Raw genomic sequence first — 26,660 nt, 5'->3', positions numbered from 1 at the left:
GCAGCCAAGAACCAAAACATGATTGGTTGATAACACTAGAAAACAAAGTATGATAACAAGCTAAACATTTTTGACTTTAGCAGTCAGTTGAATGTGTCATGACACAGTGATTGGAAATTGGTTTAGTGGACTCGTTTTCACATTTGTTTGTCAGTGAAGAATGCTAAAATGCTATTTAAAATGTAACATTCAGTTACAGCTACTGAACACAGAAAATAGTGAAGGAATTATCAAAATTTAATAATGGCCCTGTATCCCACGAGACGAGATCCACCCTAGCACTGAACATAGAGATGTAAATATATCCAAACATCACAATACGATATTATCACGATATGAAGGTCACGATACGATAATTATCATGATATTGTGAGGAGGTTGGCGATACAAAAAAGGTCACAATATTGTAAAAAATAAAATAAAATCAAATAAATAAAAAATAAATAAATAAATAAATAAATAAATAAATAAATAAATAAATAAATAAATAAATAAATAAATAAAGAGGTCATACATGCAAGCACACATTGATTTCCTCCACATATTGACTCGGTTCACAAGCATGTTACGTGCCCCCTCATCTGACCATTAGTGTGGATTTTAAACAGAAGCACCAAAAAATGCCTTGTGAAAATTAAACTGCACTAGAAAATTAGCCACCAGAGGGTGCTAGAACTGCACAAATGGAAATCAACCTGACTTTTTAAACAGATGTTCTGCTTTTAATATCGTGACATGACGACGACGATATATTATGCCAGTTTTAATATCACGATTTCCTGATATTGGCGTTATCGTTACAGCCCTAATTGAACAGCAGCTGAATCTCATCTCCATATTCAGAACCAAAACAAGAGCAAATTGTAGGAAGCTGACACTTTTTTAAAACTTTACTTGAAGATCATTATTGCAATATCTTCATAAATCGGAACTTGACACAGAGCAAAAAGTGGAAGAAACAATTTTTTTGTTTCTAAAATTGAATTTTGAAGGGAAATTGTTATATTAGTCTGAAATAGTTTATTTTATTGTTGCATATTTAGATAAGTTTTACAGTACATAAACCAATGCATTACTAGTAGTCTGTGTCAAATGTCATTTTTGGTATATGCTGTGGGCCCTAGAAAAATGGATAATGGGCCGCAAATGGCCCCCGGGCCATAGTTTGGGCACCAATTTTAAAATATGATGAACCATTGAAATGGAACAGACTGTGTTTCATCTTATGTAAGAAGAAATGTGCCTTATCTCCAACAGTTTTGTGTAGCATAAGTAGCTATCATACGCCATCTGGTAGTTTTAACTTCTACACTGAACTCTGATGCTTGTGTTTTCTGTGACAAGACCACCCGTCTCCAAAATTAACTACATCCGATATACCCTTACATGGTGAAGGTAAAGTCACCTAAACACACATCAAATGCAAGGATAAGAAGTTCACCTTAGTGAGATCCATTCCAAGTTTGAGCTGGGACAGTAGATGGAGGATAATACTTCGCTGCTCCTCAAGAACTCCCAGGTCCTCCTCGTCGTTGTCTTCTGTGTCTGTGGTCTCGTCACTGGGATCGAGCCTCTCTGGGGTGCTGGGCTGCTGCTTTCCCTGCTAATGGACAAGTTTGGACAATGCTTTTAATCTATGACATAAATGTATACAGAGGTGTTTGTAAACTCGTGCTTACTGCACTCTGTAAACACACCATTCATATTCCTCCAGGCAATTATCATAAGAGGATTCTATTAATCTACATGATTTTGTACTGTGGGAGGAAGCATGAATGCCAAGCAGAAGCCACTTTACAGTATACGTTGCCACACTAAGTTTTAAACAATGAATACAAATATACTCTAACATTAACTACTGTACTACAAAACTGTAGAACACATATGATATATAACTCATTTAGCACACAAACACACCTTTGCCACTCACTTTTCTAGGCTTGCATTCAACCACTGCAGACATAGGAGTCCTGTTGGATTTCATGTCCAGCATCCACAAACATACAGAGAGGCGAGAAGGACAGAAGGAGAAAGCGCGGTAAAAAAAAAAAAAAAAAAAAAAAAAAAAAAAAAAAAGTGGTAGAGAAAGCAGGAGAGAGAATGTCTGCCTCTAGATATTTTTGAGAGCAGATTAAGACTGATGCTAAAGATCGTTTCTGTCTTGCCATCCAGCTTTACGCATAAGCCCCGCCCCCTTACACGCTCACCATGTACATCACAACTCGTCCTACTTTAATAGCTCCCTCTCACTCCCTCACTCTTTCATTTCCCTCAGGCAATCTCATGCCTACTCCGGACTGCTTTCACTCATTTGCTTTTAACACGATTAAAGGCAATAATATTTGATTTTGCTGTCTTTTGAGACCCGAGAAGAACCACGAGACAACCATTCATTCCAACGCATCCTGATAACTAAATCACAGAATAGACGGCTTGTCAAGACTTCTTTTAAGTTGAACTTCTTGTTTCACTTGGAGCAACATTACTGGATATCAACTAAAATCTAATAGCGTTTCTACTCATCCCTTGTGATAACATAATACAACAAACAAATGTCAATTTTTTTTTTACAAGACACCATTTTCAAACCAGAGCTGCTTCAGCTAGGTGCCTTTCATTAGATATGTTGATAATTAGTTACCATAGAGTAAATGCTTTCTCTCTGTGTGATTGTTTCAATGGGAAAAAGTTTCAACACCAAATACTGAGCGAATAATTATTCACTTCCAGTCCAGGAAAAAAATAATCTTTGACGTCTAAAGCCGTCTATGGCAGTGAATGTGTTAAGAGTAAGTCAAGTCACCTTTTTTTTTTTTTTTTTTTTTTAACAATATGTATGCTTTCCTACTAGTCAAATAACAGTATTCTGATTAATATTGCATTTATGAAATGTGATTTCAGCAGCAAAACCTGCCCGTTTTTATCCATCTCAGCGGGCGGCCATTTTTCTACTTGCTGCTGACTGACGATGACATCACAGTTGCACAAGGCTCAGGTAATAAGCATAAAGTAATAAGGGGGGGGGGGGGGGGGGCAGTGTGTATGAGTAGGTAATTAGATTTTTTTAACCACAGTCATTGCCCTCATTAAAGACAAGAATGTATCTACATATTGACGATAAGTGGAGTGACTGGTGCTCCGATGCAACCCACAGCTGAAAACACTCTCAAAACCGAAGGGCTGATTGCGAACTTTAGGAAACGTCTCTGGGGGGCAGCAAAAGCCTTGCAAAAGAAACTTAACATACAACCAGGGCTTCAATGGAATGGGTTACGTCTGGGATGTCTAAATCATTGTAGTTCTGGGGCCAAATAACACAAAGTTAGTCTTTTGCCCTTTGTTTTAATGAAAAGCAATACAAGCAAGTATAATATCCTTTCGATCCTTTCAGAAAACATTTGGAAAAACCTTATATCAGGATCACATGTTAGTACTGTAATAATATATTTATAATAGAGTTGCTGCAACTAAAATGACTTGTCATTCTTCACTCTCCCATATGACGGCCATCCAGTTAATGCATTATGAGGGTTTGGAAAGTGTGAAATTGTCTGTCCATCATTTTGTGCCGCAGGACTGACAAAGTGCTTCACCCAGCGGCCTAATGTTTAATGCAATATTTCTATATACAGTGGCTGCCATTTTCACTGGTAGAATCAATGTTCAGGGTTTGTGGCCATTGCACATTTCTTTTAAGAAGTACCAATCACAATAAAGTAATCCACCATAAACACACGCACGCACAATTACATTCTCAAAATTGTCACCTCCCTCAACTATTGCAGTCATTGCTATGACATGATAAAATGGAAGAGAACGTGCAATACCTCAATATGCTGGGACTGGTTACTGAACAGGAGCGGTTTTGATACATCATTTGTCATCTGCCTCTGAGGAGATCTGACCCATTCAGTCAAACTGTCTGAAAAAGAAGAAGATGAGGATTTGGGTGAGGATTCTGAAGTAATATGGTAAAAAAATGGACACTTGATTTACACTGTTGAACAACAGCCTAAGTCATCAATATAAAAATAATGGTAGTACTGTATTTTTCCTGTAGGTGTCAGTAGAATGTTTCAAACTGTCACAACAATCAAGAAGACATTACTGCTGTCAGTGTACTTGAAATATTAAGGATGAAGGAAATGAAAACAAGTGTTTGTTAATTTTCTATTACTTATCCTGTTCAGGGTCACTAGGAAACTGATACTAGTGCCTGGTGGTGGAACTGAACTGTCAAATTCATTGCTTTGCACAACATTCAGGCCTCTACCGTCTCCCCTGTAAGTCCTTAATTAAAACCCACCTGTTTTCCGTCATCACAGTTTTTTGTACAGCACTTTGGCCTGATGGATTTTAAAGTGCTTTATAGATAAAGTATAATATAGCATGATTAATAACGAAATATGAAACTGATTCTGATTCAAAAATTGGTAGTTGAAACTGGGAATTGTTGTCAATTCATTCAAATGAACATTTGTGAGGTTAGACGTCACGTTACTGATGTTGGACATGAGAGAGAGAGATGTCTCACAACCTGCCATCATGATGCCATCACGACTGATAGGCTGAGAAATTGGGTCGGCCTCTCTGGGACTGTTCTAGAATCGTTCTCTTTATAATCGTCAAACAGAAAATTATGTATCCTGGTCTGTGCAACTTACTTCGGGTTTACCGCAAGGCTCAATCCTTGGGTCTATTTTATTTTTTATTTATATGTTACCACTGAGATCTATCATTCGTCAGCATAAAAAAAGCTTTTCACTGTACATTTCAGTAAAATCCACTGATTTTGGCAATGTGTGTGCTGATGTTTGAAACTGGTTGACTTATAATTTTTTGTATTTAAACCCAAATAAAACTGAGGTTATTATACTTGGCTGGAGGTGGTGTTGGATAAATTACAATCGTAAACAATTTAAAAAATAATTATTCAGACAAACATGGAAAATAGTCAGGAAAAACACAGAAATTATTATTTAAAAAAAAAAGAAAAAATATTCAGAAAAACAGTTTAATATATATATATATATATATATATATATATATATATATATATATATATATATATATATATATATATATATACATACATATATATATATATATATATATATATATATATATATATATATATATATATATATATATATATATATATATATATATATATATACATATATATCTATATATACACATAAAAAATGGGGGGGGGGGGGAAATCCTCAGAAAAACAGAAAAACAATATATTAAATAACAAAGAAAATTTAAAAAAAAAAATACTCCAAAAAAATAGAGCCCCAAAAAATTATCAGAAAAACTGGATTTTTTTTTTTTTTTTTTTTTTCTTCAAGTGAAAGCTAGAATGTTAGACACAGTCCTTATGAGATAAGGGGTATAAGTGTCTACAAAAAAAAAAATAAAAAATAAAAAAAAAATAAAAAAAAAAATTAAAAAAAAGATAAACAAGAACAAATGTTAAGCAAATTTGTGTTTCTTGTAAAAGGTGTTAATTTGTGGAATAATTTGGGAATTGACCTGAAAAGATGTCTCACTTGTTGAATTAAAAAAAAAAATGTTTAAATGCAAAGTTTAAAAAAATACTTATGTCAGTCAAGAGCATTAAAATTGTATATGTGAGTATGAGTATATGATTTAGAAATGTATTATGTCTAGGAATTTCATGTGTATATGTTGCTGGCAAATGTACGCATGTCTAAGTGCACCTGTATACATGACCAGGTTTATACATTATCTCTTTGAAAAATATTAACCTAGCATTGTGAAAAAAAAGTCTAAATATACAATGTATAAGGGGTAGGACTAGATAAGTTTTGAACTTCTTCCTACTCCCTTTTGAACATGTTGTAAACTATGACTAATTGATGATTGTATAAGGTTCTCCTTTTCTTTTACATTTTGATTTTTTTCTGCTACTTGTTTATATGTTCAATAAAAAAGCAATCTATCAATCAATGCAATACGCTTCCATAGTAAAGCACGAACTTTATTGCTTGAAAGTTGCTATATAAATAAACGCATTACTATTATTAATATTATTGATTATTATTAGTAGTAGTAGTAGTATTACTACGCTAACCTGTTATTGTGTGTTCAGAGTAAACCCCTGGATTATATATGCATCATACAGTATTTCAAATCCAATATTTTTCTTAATTCTCTATAAACATGCATAGTCCGGTGACCATATCTCTGCTCACCTGCATGACTCTGAATGTAGTTGTGGTCCTTCTCTTGCCTTCTATTGTGGCTGTAGTGTTTGGGACTTTGGTTCTCGCTAACAGAGCGAATCGGGCTTGGACTGCTCGACTTGAGGCTACCGGGTTCCACCTGGTGCACGCTAGAGCTGCAGCGCTGATTCCAGGACTTGACTCTCTCCGCAGAGGCCGTCTCACTCAAACTCATTGAATGATGGTTCTGGTTCTGGTTGTGGGCCCGAATGTTGTGATGTAGCAAAGTGAAGCACTCACCCAAGCAGCTCAAAGTGGCTGCAGAAGTAGCTTTTAAAAGGAGTAAGTCCTAGAGCAAGAGGAAGGAATAGAGCGTGAGTGGCATAGAGGAGTTCTGTTATTTTCCAAAAAAAACAAACACACAATTATATGGGTGGATGAAATGTTGTCCGTGTGAGCATGTGTGGTCAAATTGTATTGAAGGCATTTATTACCTCATTTAAAGAAGAAAGGGGTCCAGCTCTTGGGGGCAGAGATTCATTGGAGTTGACCAGGATCTTCTGTTCTGCTTTTGCCTCAGTCATCCCCTACACACAGACCAATAGACCGGATAAGAATTACAATGATTGCCAGCTGCGAGCATTGTTTGTAACGTGTTGGGTCAAGCATCTGATTGCTGATGAAAAGGTTGCCATGTTTGCAGGACCAAGCACAGACATACGGCCTGTGCAGATTTGCCTACACGTGAGGAGATTAATCCCGTCAAACCGTTCCACAGACTGCTGTGAAGGACGGACAAAAACATTGCACACTAAAAATCATCTGCCCCAGTGCTGGGTTATGAAATGTTTTACACAGTGGATTATTTATAGTTAGTAACAGATGGGTTGTATTGGAAGTGGAACATCAGGATGTCATCACACCAAAATCTTCACACCTAGCCAGTCAAGGCTCTGCGAGAGTGCAAATTACCACTGGGAGAACTTATGCTCACTATGTAAATACAGTCATTCACATTGCCTGTGTTGCTTTACCTTTTGGCATAGTAGCTTCATAGTATTGAGGCTTGTTAGTTAGTTTGGCTAAGTATCCCATCTAGCCGTTATTATTGAAGCATGCAAAAGCGGGACACTGCAATTTCGCTGAAAATCGAATATACAAAAAATTATCACCAGCAACTATTTATAACAAATTTAATCACCGATTCACCAGTCAATCTGGTGATGGGTGGTTGAGTTATTCAGCAAATGCTAAACGCTATCTTGGGTGACAGTTCAACAGCGCTAACTCATTTGCTCCCAAAAACATATAAATACGTTCTATTTCAGATGTTTTAAGAGACCCAAAGACGTATTTATATGTTGTTGTTGTTTTTATTATGTTTTTTATGCAATAGCATACAGAAGGCTTTGATGCAGCCTCTCAACTGCAAAGAACGGTGGAAGAAATGGTAGTTATTGCACAAACGGCCAGCAGGTGTCAGCAGAGCTAATTGCTGCAAAACAGAAACAGAGATATACTTTTTTTTCCTGATGAAAGAACAGACTTTAATCTTTCTTTTTGGTAAAATCTATACGCAAAAAACAAAACAAAAAAAACAGCCTGATTGACTTTGCGTACCATGGTCTATGTCTTCTTACAAATGAAGTTGGGGGACTCACACCGAGACAGCTTCCACCAGTCTATATTAAGTTCAAGAAGGCAGTTTGGCCTACATTGACAATAAGCATGGAGGTCCTTCAGCAGATTTAAGAGGAACTTTATCCATTTAGCCGATTTACAAGCTTACAATGCACTGGTCACCATCAACGCATCCATGGCTTCTGGCTCAGGACTGATCACCTCCATACCGCACCGCGCTGATGCAATAATTTGCTCTAAAGAGCGCCGCAACAAAGTGCAGAAATAAACATTTACAAGAATGGTGACAGTTTTGTATTTGAACCCATTTGGACCTGATTTTATGAGGTTGACTTGAAATAAGTCTTGTAAATCTAAAAAGCATTTCAAGCCCAACTATTTGACCACCTAATCCAACTGCGATGGCCAGATAGGATAGTCAAATAGGTGGGCCACATGCTCTCTTTTTGTTGTTGTTGTTGTTTTAAATGTCTGAGTTACCACATCTAACATATATTTTGTAATAGGTTTAAAGTTGAACAATTTTAATGGTGTTGTTAAGCTAATGCAATTAATATTCTTAGAGATAATGCTTAATGTATTCAAAAAATTTTCATATTGGTTAATATGGGCTAAGTAATTTCAAATATTATTGAACAAAAAAATATATATGGTATGTAAAATAACCCAGATTGGTAGTAGTTAATTTGACCCAGAAATTGGGGATGGGAAATAAAAACATGTAGTTAAAACAACCCAAAATGATAGTTAACTCATCTGTTGAGTTAAATTAGGACAATCCATTTGGTGGGTCAAATTAACAACTGTTGGGATTGTGGTGCTATAATAACCCAGCAGTTGAGTTCAAAATAAACGAATTTGAGTTGGGTTATGTATTTATTTATTTATTTATTTATTTATTTTATTTATTTAGCAGAGATGTGCTGTAATTATACTTTGGAAGTCTGTCCCAAAAGTAAGTTTAATATAGAGTACAGTGTTCCTCCGCTATTCGCAGAAAGTTGGAGATGACTCTTACATTGAACAACGAAAAAAAATAGTGAGTGAAGCAAAACTGACGTAGTTCCTTGGCACCCAAAAGCCACAAGATGGCGCTGAAGGACAACTATTTAAATTACCGGTAGCCTGGGTTTGGCGTGAGCACGAAAATAGCAAGCAAGTGAATTTTAAATTTTTAAATTTGTCTTTAGCAGATTTTCTTTCCTTCGTGCTTTTTTTCACATGGTGGAGGTAACACAACATTAGAAATATTTCCATTCTCCTCAATGGCGAATCCATGCAGACAAATGTAATTGACAATGAGGAAGACTCGTGTGAGAAGAGAGATAATGAGTGCTTCCTGTGACCCTTGACTGTAATTAGGAGTGGCATTGGCTTCCGAGTACCACAACTGGGACATCAGCTTATTTAACGAATATGTGAGATGAACTGTGACGAATATTAATCACATATACATCCGTGAAATGATTTCAACAGTGCTGACAACAATTCAGCAGAAACAAGAGTTTAAACCCTCTTTCTCTATCACTATAATGCTCTCCAGTGTAGTGGCATACAAATCACTGCAATCAGTACAAAATTAGAAGGGTGTATGTATGTTTTTAGTTCCCAAAGAAATATTTGAATATTAATCACAAAGGTGGAACAGTTTTGGATGTAATCTGAAATATTGTAATGTCTTGTTTTTAAAAGGCACTGCTAAGATGCAAACCTTGTGAAAGTGCTTTTATGGACCGCTAAACACAAATAGCCTACTAATGCTCCTCTCTGCTTGCCCGCAAACTCAGAGTTCCATTCAATACTTATTTATAGTGCTCTGGATGGCCAGGCGTCTGTCTAGAGATCTGTTTGAGCATGACGTCACTTTCAGCTCACAAAAACACTTCAGTCAAGGTCTGTGGTTTTATTTTTAAACCTGCCGTTCTGTCGCAGTTGCCTATTCTTTTTCCTTTTTTTTTATTATTATTTTTTTTTTATTTCCATCTATGTAGGTATTGATGTTTTTTATGATTTTTCTATTTTTATTTTACCATGAAAGGGGTCCTAATAACGATGCATGTTGAAAGTTCAAATACAATTACAATCAAGCCAAATTTGATCTTCCAAATATAACTGTGAAGAGTGTTTAGCACACAAATATTTCTGGTAGACAAAATGAACGGGCTTCTTTCCTCTAACACACAAAAAAAGTCTAAAATCAAAATAAGATTTGACCTGTAAAGCAATAATAATAATAATAATAATAATAATAATAAAAGCTTTATGCACATGGATGTCCTCTCTTGCATAGAACAGAGACAAGAACTACCATTAAACATAAAATGTCAGTTGGATAAAACAGAGGCAAAGTCGAAGTAGGTCCATATACTGTCACACACTTTCACACAGACTCACTCAACATGTGTCATTCTCAGGGGAGGGTGAGTCATCACTGACAGCGAGGGAAAGATGTTAAGACACTTTCACAGTTAAAGTCCCCATGTACCCAAATATAGACTTGGATTCATCACAACAAAACACAAATAATAGGTTCTTTTCACCATTGCAACAAAAAAAGGATGTGTGGACAAAATGTACAAAAAAATAAACCCCATTACGAAATACTGAAAAAGACAAACATTAGAATACATATATGAAATTGGAGTGACAGTTGTGATTATACGATAAAGCAGTAGTTCTTTACCTGGGTTCGATTGAACCCCAGGGGTTCAGTAAGTCAGTCTTGGGAATTCGGTGGAGATCAAGACACACACCCGACTCATTTGTTTGGTTATTGCACCCTACATAGCCATCGTTGGCTGCAGGTGATCGTGCTACTACAATTTGGTGCGCTCAGTAGTCAACTTGTGACTGTTGTGATGGTATGTTGTGATATCTTTATTATTTTAATCCCTTCATAATAACTATGTCGAGCAAAAAATTAAAGAGTTCAAACGAATGTGTACAATATGAATTCACTGTACAACACAATGCATGGTGTCCCACAGGGTTCAATGCTAGGGCCTCTGCGGTTTTCTTTGTATCTGCTACTACTGATCCATCTTATGAAAATCACTAACCTGAACCCTTTTAAAGTACTCTATAAACAGAGATGAGTTGAGCGACGGGAGTCAGCGTCCTAATTGCATGATTTGCAATGCTAAGTTGAGCAATTCTAGTCCAGCTAGCTTATCTAGCAAAACTAAAGGAACACTTTAAGCTGCATGGAGTTTTCAATAAATAAAGGTTGGGTGAATGCACAGAGGAAGCTGGTGGGGTTCAGTACCTGCAACAAGGTTAAGAATCACTGCTAGAAAATGCAAGTCTATTGCTTTTATTTAAACATTTGAAAAATAGCTTGCATGCTGTATTTGTTCTTTTCAACACCTTTTAATTTCTCTCAGTGGCTTTCACACATCATTTTCCCCCTTCACTCATTTCTCACTTTCGTTTTCACACCAGTTTCTTGTTTGCGAATCACCCTTATAATTGGGACTTTATATAACATCACCAAAACTTCTTCACCTTATCCCACCTTTTCTTCTCCTTCCCTGACTTACAGTAACCTCTGTTCATCACAAGTTTTCAAGTCCTCTTTTTCTCTTTATATAAATCAAATGAGCAGTTTTCTTTGCTAGCTCAAATGGCACCCTGTGAGATCTTTAAGCGAAAGCAGCAACCAAAGGAGGTAGAGGAGGTGCGCGCAAAGTAGGATGAGAGGCAGTCGGTAACCTAAATCCTTTCTGCCTTTGCACCCACTGCACCTTCAGGCTACATTGCTGCCATCATCAGACTTAACCGCACGCAACAGCATGGGGATTTGGATGAAAATTATTAGCCCATTAGGAAAGGAACACGAGTAGAAAGACATGTTTGTAATGGGGAAAAAGTACAAATAAGCTGAGAGATGGGATGGCATGCGGCAGGACTCAAAGCATGAAGCTCCGGTTCCAAAGCAACCGCAATCAAAATGTGACCCAAGTGTAAACTTTAATTTTCCTTTACTATGGTTTCATTAATTTAAGAATGACACCTGCTACAGATTGGCTTTAGCCACAGGTGCTTCTACTCAACTGGCAGGTCAAAGAGCTTGTCTCCACCTGTTGAGTCGAAGCACCATCGCTAAAGCCAAACTCCTGCAATTGGCTGCCGACCAGTCCAGGGTGTCCCCCGCCTACTGCCCAGAGCCAGCTGAGATAGGCGCCAGCACCCCCCCGCGACCCTTGTGAGTAGTAAGCGGTCAAGAAAATGGATGGATGGATAAAGCCAAAGTCAGAGTTTTTACCTCTTGGACCTGGATTCCCCAACCCTGCCTGTAAGTGAGAGGAAAGGATGTTTATGATTCTGTTATCAGATTGGTGTGAAATGTCACACAAATGTCCACAAAATATTTCCCCAGAGACATTGCTCGGCTCCATAAACTCATGTTAGTCAGACAGAGTAAATCCGGATTAGTTGAGTTTACTTGGAAAATACTAGTAAAAACTAGCTAATGAAAGAGGAAAACTTGCACCCATTTAACTCAACATTTTTCAGCAGTTACAATCACCTCCACACATTAACAGAAGCCCAGAGGTGTAGATTGAGAAGGAGTTCATGGGTATACATCCTGTATTTATATAGTGCATTTTCCTAAGTGAAAACGGAAGACCCCGCCTTTAAGTCATTACAATAACTTTGCAAAACGTTTTTTCAGTCAAGTGGATTTAATTAAGAGTCAAGTTTAATTTAAAAATATTTTGTATAAGTAATGGAAGAAGTGACTTTCAGCTTTTCCCTGCAATGATGATCACCAGTATATTATCCATCCATCCATTTTCTTAACCGCTTGCTGCTCACAAGGGTTGCTGGGGTGCTGTAGCCTATCCCAGCTGGCTTCTGGCAGTAGGCGGGTTACACCCTGAATTGGTTGCCGGCCAATCGCAGGGCACACAGAGACGAACAACCATCCACGCACACAAGCACACCTTGGGACAGTTCGAGCACCCAATTAACCTGCCATGCATGTCTTTGGAATGTGGGAGGAGACATGAGTACCCGGAGAAGATCTACGCAGGCACGGGGAGAACATGCAAACCCCACCCAGGAAGGCCGGAGCCTGGACTCGATCTTGCGTCCTCAATACTGGGAGGAGTATGTGCTAACCAGTCAGCAGCCTCACTCTAATAATAATATAAATACTCTATGTATGTGACAATAAAAGGCTTGAGTCTTGAGTGTGAGGGAGGTCCAGAAAGAGTTAACAGTGCAGTAAAGCACCTGGTTACAAGACATGATGAACGTAAGCGCATATGATTAGATAATAGTTGCATGGTTATTAATTTAAAGACAGTACACATGCATGCTCACTCAGCACATTAGCAAATGAACCACACTAAGATGTGCTTAAATACAGTACATCAGCCGCCGCCTGGTACAGCTGTGTGCGGAGAAGATTGAGCAGATGGGAGGCTTTCAGCGGTGAGATGAAAAACCAAAAGGACATTAAGTCATTTGGTGAAGGTGGAAAATACAGCAACAGCATCAAAGCGCTTAGATTATTTTGGTTGTCCATTTAGTGACAGCAGGTCACATTATACATCACAATCCTGAGCCTGCATTGCTTTTAACACACCTGTGATAGTGAAATTGTGGCCGGGGGGGGGGGGGGGGTAAACCATTAGAGAGATGAGACATCTGCTTCACTTGCCTGAGAGGAGATGTAGAAGCTCTAAGAGGCTGAATCAAACAAACTATATCTTACAAGTGCAATAGCTGGGTAGAAATCTAATACGGCTCCAATGTGTCTCGAAATCTATACTCTCTGGCCAAGCGTGTTCGGAGTAGTGCTAATCTAATAAGGAAGCAGCGAAGAGAAGTGGATTGATCGAACACTGTCGTCTCGTGATCAATGCAGAATTTAACCAGTGGTTTAAATAACTGCAAGTGCGTGTGGATGTTTTTTGTGTGTACCTTCGCCCCATTGTCAGAGTGGCATCGAGAACATAGCTGGAGCTGCGTCATCCATAACTCCTGCTCCTCTGCATTTGAAGCTGAAAGAAACAAGCAAGACTACTGTAAGAATTGTAAGAAAGGATTCATGCTTGAATATGGTTTCATTTATGCAATTAACTAACAAATGAACATGAAAAATTATTTAATCTCTTGAATTATTGTTGCCATTTTTTTTTCCAACAACTGTTAAAAGTTTTTTTTTTCTTTTTTCCAACAACTGCTTTTTTTTCCACATTTGAAATCAGTGAACAAGTTGTGCAATCAAGGCCAGCTGGTGTAACAATAAAGCGGCTTTTAGCTGTGTTTAAAAGGTGTTCCAATGTAGGCTGCCTTGAAAAACGCTTTGTAGTTGCCAAATAAAAATGCTGATTTGGGAATCTAAACAATGGACAAAAGACATTTCAACCTATATCAAGTTCCCTATGGAAGAGATTTGAAAAACACAGTTAAAATACAGACTGAGAGCAAAACGCCACAACTAGCTTTTATTGCTGTTTTGTAGCAGGATTACGCATAAAATACTGACAAAACTGCTACGCCACCCTTCTACAAAGTTTTCAAGAAACCAACCATCTAAGTATACTCTAAAGGTAAAGTTAACACAAACATTTTAATAACAACAACAACATGTTCCATGCAGCTCCACTAGTCTAAACACAACATTCAGATTAATATTGCATTTGTGGAATATGAACGAAGCAGCAAAATCCATCCCTTTTCATCCACCTCAGGGGTCGGCCATTTTGCCACTTGCTGTCGACTGAAAAATGACATTACAGTTGCTCAGGTAACGACCAATCACGGCTAAGTTTGCTAATATCATATGAACAAACTCAGAAAACAGGTGTGACTTGATTGGTCGTTACCTGAGCTCTAAGCAACTATGATGTCATTTTTCAGTTGACGACAAGTGGCAAAATGGCCGTCCCCTGAGATCAATAAAAACGGGCGGATTGTGGTGCTTGGTTCATATTCCACAATTGCAATATCACAATGCCGTGTTTAGATTAGTGGGGGCAAATATATAGCAACATATTACAACAACAACAACATATTATTGACTTTATCTTAAGTGATGATCTGGATAAAGGCAAGAGAATAATTTATGTCATCAACCATCGTGAACCCGACAGCTAACAAATGTACAGATGGCCATTTGGCCTTGATGGATGTCTGCAATATACCGTAACATTCTGATACAGAATATGGTCATTATAATATTTAAATAGAACAAATTTAATGGCGTTCCAATAGTTTTGCATAATACTGGTGCTACTTGTAGGCTAACTTTAATAAATTGTTCATGTGCGTGTATTAATTTCTAGAATCTTTTTTTGCTAAATGCAGTATTACATGCCACACTCACCTCTAAGTTTATAGGATTCACCAGTCGGGGACTGAACAGCAAACATGAAAGGAAAGTCACTGCAGGAGACAACCAATGCTCCAAGTAGAGAGAGAGAACCTCTTGGGGGCCGCTGGCTTTTGCTGTGTTCATTTCGATAGTAGTCAAGCCGGCTAACCTTGGGGTCAAGAACAAAATACCTACAAGAGGGAGAGAAGAACGGCAGAGGAAATTCAGAATGCGGTTATGTTTTTTAATTGAATGACTATGTAAACAAACTACCCCACAACATTGGGAATACCAGATGCGGAGAACACCAATATATTGGTGTGATATGGAGGAAAGAACAAACTGAATTCATTTCACTCTTAACATCATGAACAACTTCATAATGAAAGATGTTACCCAACCAACAGTCTTTCCCACAGTCACGAAGCAGTCTCTCTAGGATTGCAAATGAGAGCTACTGATGTTGGGGATAGATAGGAATGAGCAAAAAAATATGCAAAAGGATGTGACAGTAATGTTGTACAATTTGCAAATCAACCAAAAATATTGGTAAATAAATATATCTCTAAAATTGCAAAAAAAATTGAACTTGTGTGTGCGCGTGCTTGTAATTAAGTATATACCACATTGTCAAAGTGTGATCATGAAGCTCATTACACATTTGGATGGTTCTATCGATCCAGTTTACAATAGAGAGGAAGAGAGTTGGAGTTGGGGAGGGAGGGGGTAGAGTAGCGGGAGAGAAGATGCGGGAGAGGAAACAAGTGCAGGACTTTCCTGGATGACTCATTCAGTATTTCTGGGACACCCACCCACACAACTCCTCTCAGCAATGTTTCGAAAACAAGCTACAATTGAATGAATGGAAGCACGCGGGAATAACTGAACAGCTACAAATATGACACAACAATGCAGTCAGTAGGTGGGAGGTAATGAAGAAAGTTGGCTGTGATGAGATTTATAGCACACACTGCAGTGCACGTCGGTCATCCACAACAGCATGTGCAGTACACCGATGGAAACACTGAGCTCATCATTTTTGATGGAAAATGTATTTGAATCTGATTCGGGGAGTGATTATATTCACTATTAGTGTGCTGTCTCCCATACAAGTCCAATAGTAGACTGGAGCAAAAAATAATAATAATAATGCTATGTGATACAATCGGCCAGGTTAATTGGGTGCACCGAATTATCCCTAGGTGTGCTTGTGAGTGTGGATGGTTGTTTGTCTCTGTGTGCCCTGCGATTGGCTGGCAACCATCCAGGGTGTCCCCCGCCTACTTCCCAGAGCCAGCTGAGATAGGCGCCAGCACCCCCCGCGACCCTTGTGAGGAATAAGCGGTCGAGAAGATGGATGGATGGATGGATGGATGGATGGATGGATGGATGGATGGATGGATGGATGGATGGATGGATGGATGGATGGATGGATGGATGGATGGATGGACGGATGGACACAATCGGTGCCCCATTGAAACATCAAAATAAAAACGTGTTTCATTACTCCATATATGCCATTAACTGAAAAGCACAAGAGTTGCGTTTTAAGTTCATTTCTACAAAGTTGTACTAAGCTAACGCACAGAGTGAAGAAGCAGCAGCCTCATGTTTACAATTTACTTAGAACAGACATCACATTTTGCAGACTGATCTTGCACATTTTCCATTACACATGTGGTCCTACTTTGAATTTAAAAAAAAAAGTATGTTTTCACTTCTTCAGTTACAGGGAAAATTATCTTTTTTTTTCCTCCAATAGTAGGGCTGGGTTTAAAAAAATATTGAATTATCAATATTAAATCGATGTTCCTTTTGAGCCTGATATTGATTCTTAGAACCATGAATCGATTATCTTAACTCTTTTTCCCATAGATTCATTAGAAAATTTAATTTTAAGAGGACAATTTTTTTCTATCTTTCTTAAAATTTACTATCCACATGAATTTATAAGTATTTTCTTACATTTATGAAAGACCTGACTTATTGCACTTTCATTTCACAATATTTTTAATTTATATTTGCAATTACTGAATTAGAATTGTCAAAATATTTTCACCTCATCCTCATCCTCTGCAAGTGTTCCTCGGCAACTCTGCGATTATTGATAAATATTCATAAAGCTTGTTAATGCTTGAGTAAAAATTTTGTGTTGTAAATTACTAAATAATTTTGTGTAATTGTGTTCATATGTTAATGTAACAAAAGAGGCAATATGTTAATTTTGATAGCTTTGTCTTTTGCTCATGTCCGGTACCTTTGTTTTCACTGCGCATGCGCACCTGTTAGTGCTTGCTAATGCTACATGCTCTGAGTTGGACTGAAGAGTTGATAAAGGACTGAAAGAAACTTTGTGGACATTAACGGACATTGTATCTCTTTTCACGGCAAACGGCCAACGAGGTATTTGTTTGTTGTTCTTTCGTTTGCTTTGCCGTCGCTCTGCGTTGTTAAATTTAGTCCTCACGGCGTGTGAATGGCGATGTGCAAGGCTGTGCACTGCGTGACCAAAGTAGATGTGAAAGCAATAAACGCCTGTTCCAAAGAACCGCCTGTGTCAGTGTTGTTGTGAAGAGAGCTACATCCTCTCATCCTTACTGATGTCAATGTTTAACTGATTATAACACGTGTTACTTTCATAAATAAAATAAAGTTACTGCCTCCGCAAAATTTAGATTTGGAGTTGAATGTTTGTGGAGTTTTTATCATGTATTTGATATTTAAGAAGTATTGATGCTCCACAATCAATATCGGACCGAAGTGCAGTGAATCGAATCGAATCGGAAATAAATCAAAATGGAAACGAACTGAACTCTTGTGAAGTGAAATCGAATCGGCCCTATCCAATAGCTAGATTTATCACACAGTTGCTGTATGATGACATCATATTGTACTGTGATTGCGCATCAGGGTACTTGATTCCTCCGAGATTCCAAAAACATGCATGTCAAGTTAAATTAAGACTCTGAATTGTACAAAATCAGCTGGGTTAGGCTACAGATAACCTGCAATCCTAAACAGGATAAGCGCTATGCTATGTTATCACAGGATAAATTTGCAGTTGCATCAAATATGGCCAAAATTGCATAACATTGTATTCATTATCTATCTCCTATACTGCTTATCCTCTTCGGGGTCATCATGGCTAGTGTATTTAATGGAATGAATGAAAAATAGCTAAGTTGTAATATTTCATTGCTTTGTAACAAAACAAAATCCAACAAGTTTTGAATTGATTGATGCCAAAATCTCAAATTATTTCCCTTAAATTTCTCAAGCAGCCTTTTGATATCAAGCAGAGTTAAAGGCGCTTGGCAATGGTCATTTCACCTCTAATTAACCCTGCAACACTATAAAGAAAGCAATGACATTTACACACATAGCAACAAAAACAAAGTAGGCATACAATTTAAACAAATATCAATGTTATGCAACAAAAGTTTACAAAATGATACTGTATTGCCCTTACCTATTCTGCCAGCCCTGCAACAGATTAGTGTATTTCTTCAGGACCCCCTCCAGATGCTGTTTGTTGCGGGTTGTTTTATGCGGCGATGACCCTGCACCACTATGCCCGGACTCGGAAGCAGGTGGTCCAACTCGCTGGTCTTGCTTCTTGTCGGGATACCTAGCGGGGTTCTCTTGGCGCACGGACCGGCTCATGCTGCTGCTTAATTCTGTCTGTTCACGATTATGTTTAAGTGTTTATAAAGAGACAGGTAAGAAGCGTCAAAAGATTGCCCCTCATCGATTCACCGTAGCTTTTAGCAATTGATGCAGTGATAATGAGATAACGAGACTAATTCTACAAGTGGAGCTTTACTGCTTCCTGACAGTGTTGACACTGAAGAGATACTGACTTATTTACTGCGGAGCTGTCCTCCTCCTCCTCCCTCCCTCCTTCTGTGGTGACGTTATTGTGTTTTTTTTCAATTTGGAAATCCCGGGTTGGTCACTCCCCTCAGCCCGGAATACTCCCCCCCTACAGTCACTGGATATGAATTATTCATCACAACATTACGGCATCGCAGGCTGGATTTTTACTTGGTTGGTGGTGTGAGGCGGGGGAGAAAGTTGCATCGGGGGGAAAAAATCTCTACATTCTTTATTTAGAATTGTGTCACTGTGAAGTTTTAGGTATTTTTTTGTACATCAAGTTGTTAGTATGTCCACTGTTATTACTCGCCTGCCATTGTTATGTAAAATTGTGTGTGATAAAAGTGTGACGTCATCAAAGCGAGACGCGAACGTTGCCGTACTTTAGTAGTGGTCGCAGTATTATTCGCTTTTTTTTTCGTTCAGCGCTTTACGGCCAACAAACGAAATTATTCTGTTGCCAAACCTGAATAACGTTTTTATTTTTTTTTTATTTTTAACCTATCGTCGTTCAATTCTACTTTAACTGCATTGCTGTGATAACAGGGCGTAGAAACTACCCCTCGCTTTAAAGGTGGTAGTGCTAGCAAACAAAAGTTCCTTTTGCTAGCTCCTTCTTCTCGCAAGTCGTTTACATACCCCCCCCCCCCCCCACACCACCACCCCCCCCCCCCCCCCCACCCCCCCACACACACACACACACACACGTTTCATACTGCAGCTAAAGCGTCGGCATTCGTTGTGCTAGCTAGCACCATCAGTCAGTCAGCGATTTAGCAATGCTGGAGCACAGGGATGTGTCAGTCACGTGACCATTGCCTCGCTGCCAGAGCTTGACTCCAACCTACTGGCGCTGCTGTAGCTGCTGGATAACTGTCGTCGCCTTGCAGGCACATTTAGTGGTTCTAAAATAAACACGTTAATTTAAAGAAAAAGACCTCAAAAGGTTGGCTAAACACAACACGTTTCACCCATGGCGTCTCCGCTCAAAGTTTGCATAGTCGGATCCGGAAATTGGTGAGTTAACACAAGATAGCGACGATGTTGATGATAAAACTATTAGGTTCAGTGTGGTTAAGATTTACGTTTCTTAAATTATATACGTGGACTTATAATATATCATATCTGTTTCTCGTATGTGCTAGCAGAAGTAAAGTTTACGATAGAAATATTGTATTGCATTATCATTACAACAGTGACAGGAAGAGGGCTTAAGTACAGTAAGTGCGCAAGTACCTTTTAGCTGATGGCTTTTGCTACATTCCGTATTAATACATGATGTATATGGCAGTCATTCTTTGCCAAAGTAGTGAGTGGAAATGAGTTATGGACTAAACCAATGCAAAACTGTCCTCTACTTTTTTTCTAGGGGCTCAGCCATTGCTAGGATCATTGGAAATAATGCCAGGTCATTGCAGCATTTTGCGACCACAGTGAAGATGTGGGTCTTTGAAGAAAATATTAATGGTCGAAAGCTCACGGACATTATCAACACCGAGCATGAGAATGTTAAGTACCTGCCTGGTTACAAACTGCCTGATAATGTGGTAAGACATTCATCTTTTAGACTGTCCTTGCAATTTAAAAATCAATGTGTATCTCACACACACACAGCTACAGTATTTCAGTTGCTGTGTCTCTCTCGATCTTATACAATGTCATCTCTCCCCAGAGTGCTTCTACCAAGACCCTGACAATACAAATTCATGCTTAGGCAAAAGTGTGGTTCCTTGCATGAGCTCCTTGCATTTGCACTGATCATAAATCTCCAGCTTTTTCAGCTCCAAATCAGCAAATTAAATCACAGCGTTCCTCTTAATATGCATCTTTTCTATGTTGGCAGGTGGCTGTTCCTCAACTCCGTGATGCTGCGGAGGGAGCAGACCTTCTGGTGTTTGTGGTGCCCCACCAGTTCATCAGGAAACTGTGTGATGAGTTGGTGGGCTGTGTTCCGACCAAAGCTCGGGGAATCACACTAATTAAGGTAATTCAATACTCGCCCTCGCACTGACAGTGGCTGTTTGGCTTAATCATCAGCCCCCCCATACACACCTGGAGTGTTGCAAGATGTGTGAGATTGACACATTCCAGTGAGCGAGTGTTAATTTCTTACGCTGCTGGACAAATCCTGATGCTTTCACACAAGATGCGGACACATGCAGAGCGACATTCAGAACCCAAAGAAAATTCAAAATTGATGAAGGAACCTAACACTGGCTAACAGCTGATTACTGCATGATATCTCATTAAGGTTATGAAATGCCATTCATCAGATATTGTTGTGTTCAACGTGCATATAAATCTTTATGCTTTACAAAAAAACAAATTTCTCTCTGATGTGACAGGCTGCCTCCATTTTGATCAGGGACTTGTTTGAGCTATTATCTCCATTTTCACTGAAGACTGAGATGAAAGCCAAGGCAACACTTAGCCAAACAAGATGTGTGTGTGTGCATGCGCGCAAGAGAGAGAATTCTTTACGCTGTCCAGGTTAAAAAGCTGATAAAAAAATGTGGACAAACTCATTAATTGGAGAGTCAGATTTATAGTGTGATTATTTACAGTAGGCGCTGCACGACTGTGCAACAGGGTTCCCACTGGGTCTTAAAATGTCTTAAATGCACTGAATTTACGAATTTGAAAATAATAGCTTAAAAGGTCTTGGAAAAGTATTGAATTTTGATCTTTGGGTCTTAAATGTTATGCCGTATGCGCAGATTAAAATTCTCAGTCGCCTGAGCAGATCAAGCTGGAGTTGCAGCTCGTCACAATAAGGCCGTCCTGACAGCTCTAGGTGCAGCGGGAAGTGTTCAGTTAATCTTCAGGATGTTTCTTCAGTCACATGATTGGCAGATGGGAGGGGACGAGGTTTGCAACGAGCAGAAGGTTTACTTTAGCTAACTTCGCTCGCAGCTCATCTGCAAGGGGCTTTCTTGGTAAACCCCGATAGGCATGAAAAAAAAAAAGACAAATATTGAATTCAATTGAATTGAATCATTTTTGGCGCAGTACACCATTTAGAAAACAAAATATTTGACCTACGTGAATCGTGTAGGTCCGATGTGTGCGTAAATAATAGTAATATAAATAATAGTGTGCGTGTTTTTTAGCCCAAATAAATGGGATGCATGAGCCGATCATTGAGAATGCAGGGATGAGTGTTCACAATGAACATGTTAGCATTTAGCAAAAAAGGTCCACGTCCCTTGCCTGGAGCAGATTCGGGGTTTAACCAGACTGACGTTGGTCAAAATAACTTGAGATCTGCCGAGAAACGGCCACCAGGAGGAACGACTTGTTGACAATTCTGTTCCACCAAGAACCATTACTTGACAGATATAAAGAAAATATAAGTCATAGCACGACACTCGTGAGTCACTCGCCTAGTAGTGTAATTAATAGCGCCAACAATTGTCTTTCTCTGAACCATCTGTGCAACGACTATCCGCAAATTACATATACAGTACTCAGCATATATGAGTAACACCCTCTTGGAAAAAATTTATTCAATAACTCAATGAACATAAGAACCAATTCCCAAATTTTTACAAGATGTTTTCTGTAGAATATGCGCTTAACTCACAACATGAAAGTAAAGTACAAATCTGATTGTAGTCATAATTGGCAGTGGTAGAACATATATGATATATGTCTTTATGGAGTGAGACATTTATGTGACATATTTATTCACAAAAATAAATGAAAACACTATTTATAGCCTTGACATAATTTGAAAATATGTAGTAATAATGCTAATAATAATAACAGCATTTAAAAATAAAAAATCCAAATTATTTAATATAATTTTTTTTAAGTAGTAAAAATAGTTACTTTGCCTGGTAAGGAGTTACTTTTATTATAAAATAATTCAATTACAAACTCAGTTACTTTTTTGAGCAAGTAATGAGTAACTATAACTAGTTACTTTTATAAATAAACGTGCCCAACACTGAATATGACATGTAGCTTCCATTATGCTTTTCTCTCAGGGGATCGATGAAGGCCCTGAGGGCCTCAAGCTGATCTCTGACATCATCAGAGAGAAGATGGGCATTGATGTCAGTGTCCTCATGGGTGCAAACATCGCCAATGAGGTGGCAGCTGAGAAGTTCTGCGAAACCACCATTGGTAAGAAGAACAAATGATTCAAATGATGGTAGACATTTTTTGAAATGCCTCAGCTATGTTGTCGATTTTAAAAAGCAAATTTCATGGTTAATGCATACTTTTCGAGCCATTTGATGCCAATATGTGTTTGTGTATTTTCAGGCAGTAAAATTCTGGAGAACGGCCTACTGTTCAAAGAGCTCCTGCAGACTCCCAACTTCCGGATAACAGTGGTAGATGATGCAGATACTGTCGAGTTGTGCGGCGCTTTGAAGGTACACACAATAAGAGTTCTAAAAAAGTAATGACTTAGATCAAGTGCACCATGACCGCACCGCCTCATTTCCGAGGGGTCTGCAGGGGTCTGTTGTTTTGCAGTGTTCACATCTGCTGACTAATGGCTTTGACTTTGTTTGGAAGATGAGAAATGTGACAGCAGCTTTAGTGTTTCCCACTCTCTGTCCATCCATTATCTTATAGCTGGACCCGATCCAGTCTGACACCGGGCACGTATTGCATCGCCCCTCCATTTAAAAAGTAATTCATTTACGCTTGTCAAATTGCTGGAAGATAAGCTTACGAAGCATCATATATATACTTTTCAGCAGCAACTAGCATACGCCTGGCATATTTGATCTTATACACTCTGAAACTTAGAGGGAACCCAAATCTCTATTCACGGGCTGATTTATTTTATTTTTTTTCTTCTGAATTCTATGCAGATTTTCACTATTCGCTGGCTGTTCTTTTCCCCCATGAATAATGGAGTCCACAGTAGGGCTGTGCAATTAATCGAAATTCAATTACAATTTATTACACTCCACAATGACAAAATCAGCATAATCGTAAAAATAAAAAAAATATATTAATACTAATTTTTGAGTTTTTAAATTTATACATTTGCACCTTTTTTATACTTGACTGACTGAACAATTTTCAGCAGTGAATAGTTAACGTTTTATCCAGAATGAATTTGATAACTTAATTATTTTTCATGTACAATTAATTGCTTTAAAAAGTAATTTTTCTACTTGCTATCGACTGATGATGACATCAAGTAGGTCACGGCCAATCATGGCTCACCTCTTTTTGGGTTTGGTCAGTTAACTGAGCCATGATTGGTCCCTACCTGCTTCCTCAGCAAGTAGAAAAATTACTTTTTAAATGTATTAATTATACATGAAAAATAATTAAGTTACCACATAGACAAAATATTCACTTTTTACTGCTGAAAATGGCTGAATGAGTCAAGTATTCCTTTAAATTTTAAAATAACTGGTTTAATAAATTTTGTTTGATCCAAAAAGAACTTGCATATAGTGTCAAAAAATTGTATTTGTCTTAATATTTTTAAACATTTTCTTGTTTTGTACCAAAAAATAAATGATTGTCCTTTGCACAGTGCACAAAGTGCACTCCAACTTCAAGTTTTTGCCAAGATAAATAAATAAATTTATTATTATTATTATTAGTATTATTAGTATTATTATTAGTATAATTATTATCATTATTATTATAAATTCAGTTTGGTCCAAAAGGAACTTAATTATTATTTTTTTAATTGGTCTTAATATTTTTAAATGCTTGAACATTTTTTTGTTTTGTACCAAAAAATAAATAATCATTTGAATAATAATGATTTCAATTATTGCCAAAATAATCAGGATTATTATTTTTTCCATAATCGAGCAGCCTTAGTCCACAGTACTGTAAACTAATTCAAAACCTCTTTTATCTTCTTGTCTGGGTCAGAACATCGTGGCAGTGGGCGCAGGCTTCTGCGACGGGCTACGTTGCGGCGACAACACCAAGGCGGCCGTGATTCGTCTGGGCCTGATGGAAATGATAGCTTTCGCCAAACTCTTCTCCAAGGATGACACCGTTTCCACGGCGACCTTCCTGGAGAGCTGCGGTGTAGCCGACCTTATCACCACCTGCTACGGCGGCCGAAATCGACGGGTGGCGGAGGCCTTTGCCACGACGGGGAAGGTACGACATCAAAATATGGTGGATGTTTGAAATGAAAACAATGAATGACTTTAATTTGCGTCTCCCTCACCGACCGCACCTTCTAAGACTATTGAGGAACTGGAGAAGGAGATGCTGAATGGTCAGAAGCTCCAAGGTCCTGCTACCTCAGCTGAGGTTTACCACATACTCAAGCAGAAGGGCCTGGTGGACAAGTTAGTGTTCAGCTTTTTTCCTGTATTGACGCGTCCATCGTCAATTTGTTAATTTCATTACCAGTTTCCAGAAAGGTTCTTACTAAGTCCTTTGGTCAAATGCCAAACCCTAACAAGATTGAATATTTTTGTGACAATGAATTTTTGGCACAACTCCATATCGAACAGCCACAGCTTCATGCTTACCATAGGGATTTTGAAGCATCAAAATATTATTTATATCCACTGACGTACTCGAGACAATGTCATCACATCCAACCATTGTTGTTTTTCTTTCCTTTCAAGTATCCGGTGTAACTCCTTTTTCCTCTCTCCAGGTTTCCTCTTTTCTCGGCGGTCTATCACATTTGTTTTAAGGGGAAACCAGTCCAGGAGATGATCTCGTGTCTGCAAAGCCACCCCGAGCACATGTGATGTGACAACTGGATGCAGAAGTCAGCAATTATTCATGCTAATCATTTCTTTCGTGAGCATGGATAAAACCACTATCCTTTGTTATGCTACAAGGCAAGTGACATGAATCGGTATGGTCAAAATTGCCACTCTGTTGATGGCCATTGTAATTTGATCAAATAGTATGTCATGTTTATTCCAATGTACTACCCAAGTGTTATTAAGTTTAAAATAAAGGATACTTACTTTTTTTTTTTGATACAAAGAAGTGTACACATGAAGGACTATAAATTCTGTAACTGACATTTTTTTTTGGCATTACTACATATGAAACCTGGATAGTTAAATTACACCTGCAGTTGTGGTTTGCTTTTAGTTTTTGTAAGACGTATTTACTTCTTTTTATAACAAATATTTTCTACTCGTTTTATTACAGAATTGTTTTGTGCATTTTTACAAGGAATATCAGGAAGACTAAAACAACTATACAAACATCTTTGTCAGTCTGCTGCAGTAAGGTTTATTAATGTGCAGTTTTTCTGCTGCAAGATCAGCATCCGTTGCACTTTTTTGCGGAGACCCTTGAGGTTTTTATTTTATTATTATTATTATTTTTTGGTAGAACAAATTGTCAGTTATATTATTTCCAGTATAATTCCCAAATACTCAGGTCAGGAAGAAAGCTGTAAAACGTGTTCAGTCCTTGATTTGTGGACAAATAATGAAACATTAAAACTTGTTTTGTAAGAAGGCACCTTAAAGCTTTCACAATAAGGTACATGCCGAAATTCTGCTTAAAAGCTTGTTGTTTGACAGAATTGTGAGTGCTGCTAATGCACATATGCTCAAGACCATTCCCACTGCCAGACGATGGTGCATAGTTGCCTTCTGGATCTATCTTGTTGAAGTATGTCCTGGACTGAATAACAACAAATAAGCCAT

At 38.1% G+C, this 26,660-nt stretch overlaps 2 protein-coding genes across 6 annotated transcripts in view; one reads left to right on the top strand and one right to left on the bottom strand.

Annotated features, from left to right (window-relative positions):
- Positions 1–19,659, bottom strand: part of LOC144022173 (oxysterol-binding protein-related protein 10-like) — a 25,616-nt gene extending 5,957 nt beyond the window's left edge. Inside the window, exons 1-7 of one of the 2 annotated variants that reach the window (XM_077526737.1) lie at positions 18,629–19,659; positions 15,172–15,350; positions 13,764–13,843; positions 6,686–6,778; positions 6,222–6,540; positions 3,828–3,922; positions 1,442–1,603 (exon numbers count right to left, since the gene is read on the bottom strand). In XM_077526737.1, the coding sequence (XP_077382863.1) occupies positions 1,442–1,603; positions 3,828–3,922; positions 6,222–6,540; positions 6,686–6,778; positions 13,764–13,843; positions 15,172–15,350; positions 18,629–18,822 (1,122 nt within the window). In that variant the 5' untranslated portion in view covers positions 18,823–19,659. The remainder of the gene's footprint in view (positions 1–1,441; positions 1,604–3,827; positions 3,923–6,221; positions 6,541–6,685; positions 6,779–13,763; positions 13,844–15,171; positions 15,351–18,628) is intronic. The other variant, XM_077526738.1, reaches the window with a different exon arrangement.
- On the top strand, positions 18,743–26,660 carry gpd1l (glycerol-3-phosphate dehydrogenase 1 like). 4 transcript variants are annotated; one of them, XM_077526743.1, is made up of 8 exons: positions 18,743–18,878; positions 20,405–20,582; positions 20,879–21,019; positions 23,025–23,163; positions 23,305–23,417; positions 24,895–25,131; positions 25,219–25,325; positions 25,643–26,660. In XM_077526743.1, exons 2-8 carry the CDS (start codon positions 20,475–20,477, stop codon positions 25,737–25,739), a joined length of 942 nt encoding a protein of 313 aa, XP_077382869.1. In that variant the 5' UTR covers positions 18,743–18,878; positions 20,405–20,474; the 3' UTR covers positions 25,740–26,660. The 4 variants fall into 4 exon arrangements, with proteins under 4 accessions (XP_077382869.1, XP_077382865.1, XP_077382868.1 ...); XM_077526739.1 differs by lacking the exon at positions 18,743–18,878 and adding an exon at positions 19,087–19,206; XM_077526742.1 differs by lacking the exon at positions 18,743–18,878 and adding an exon at positions 19,174–19,296.

Source organism: Festucalex cinctus, chromosome 7 (assembly GCF_051991245.1).
Source record: "Festucalex cinctus isolate MCC-2025b chromosome 7, RoL_Fcin_1.0, whole genome shotgun sequence".
In the NCBI taxonomy this organism is placed as follows: Eukaryota; Metazoa; Chordata; class Actinopteri; order Syngnathiformes; family Syngnathidae; genus Festucalex; species Festucalex cinctus.
This window is presented reverse-complemented; position numbering and strand designations above follow the sequence as displayed.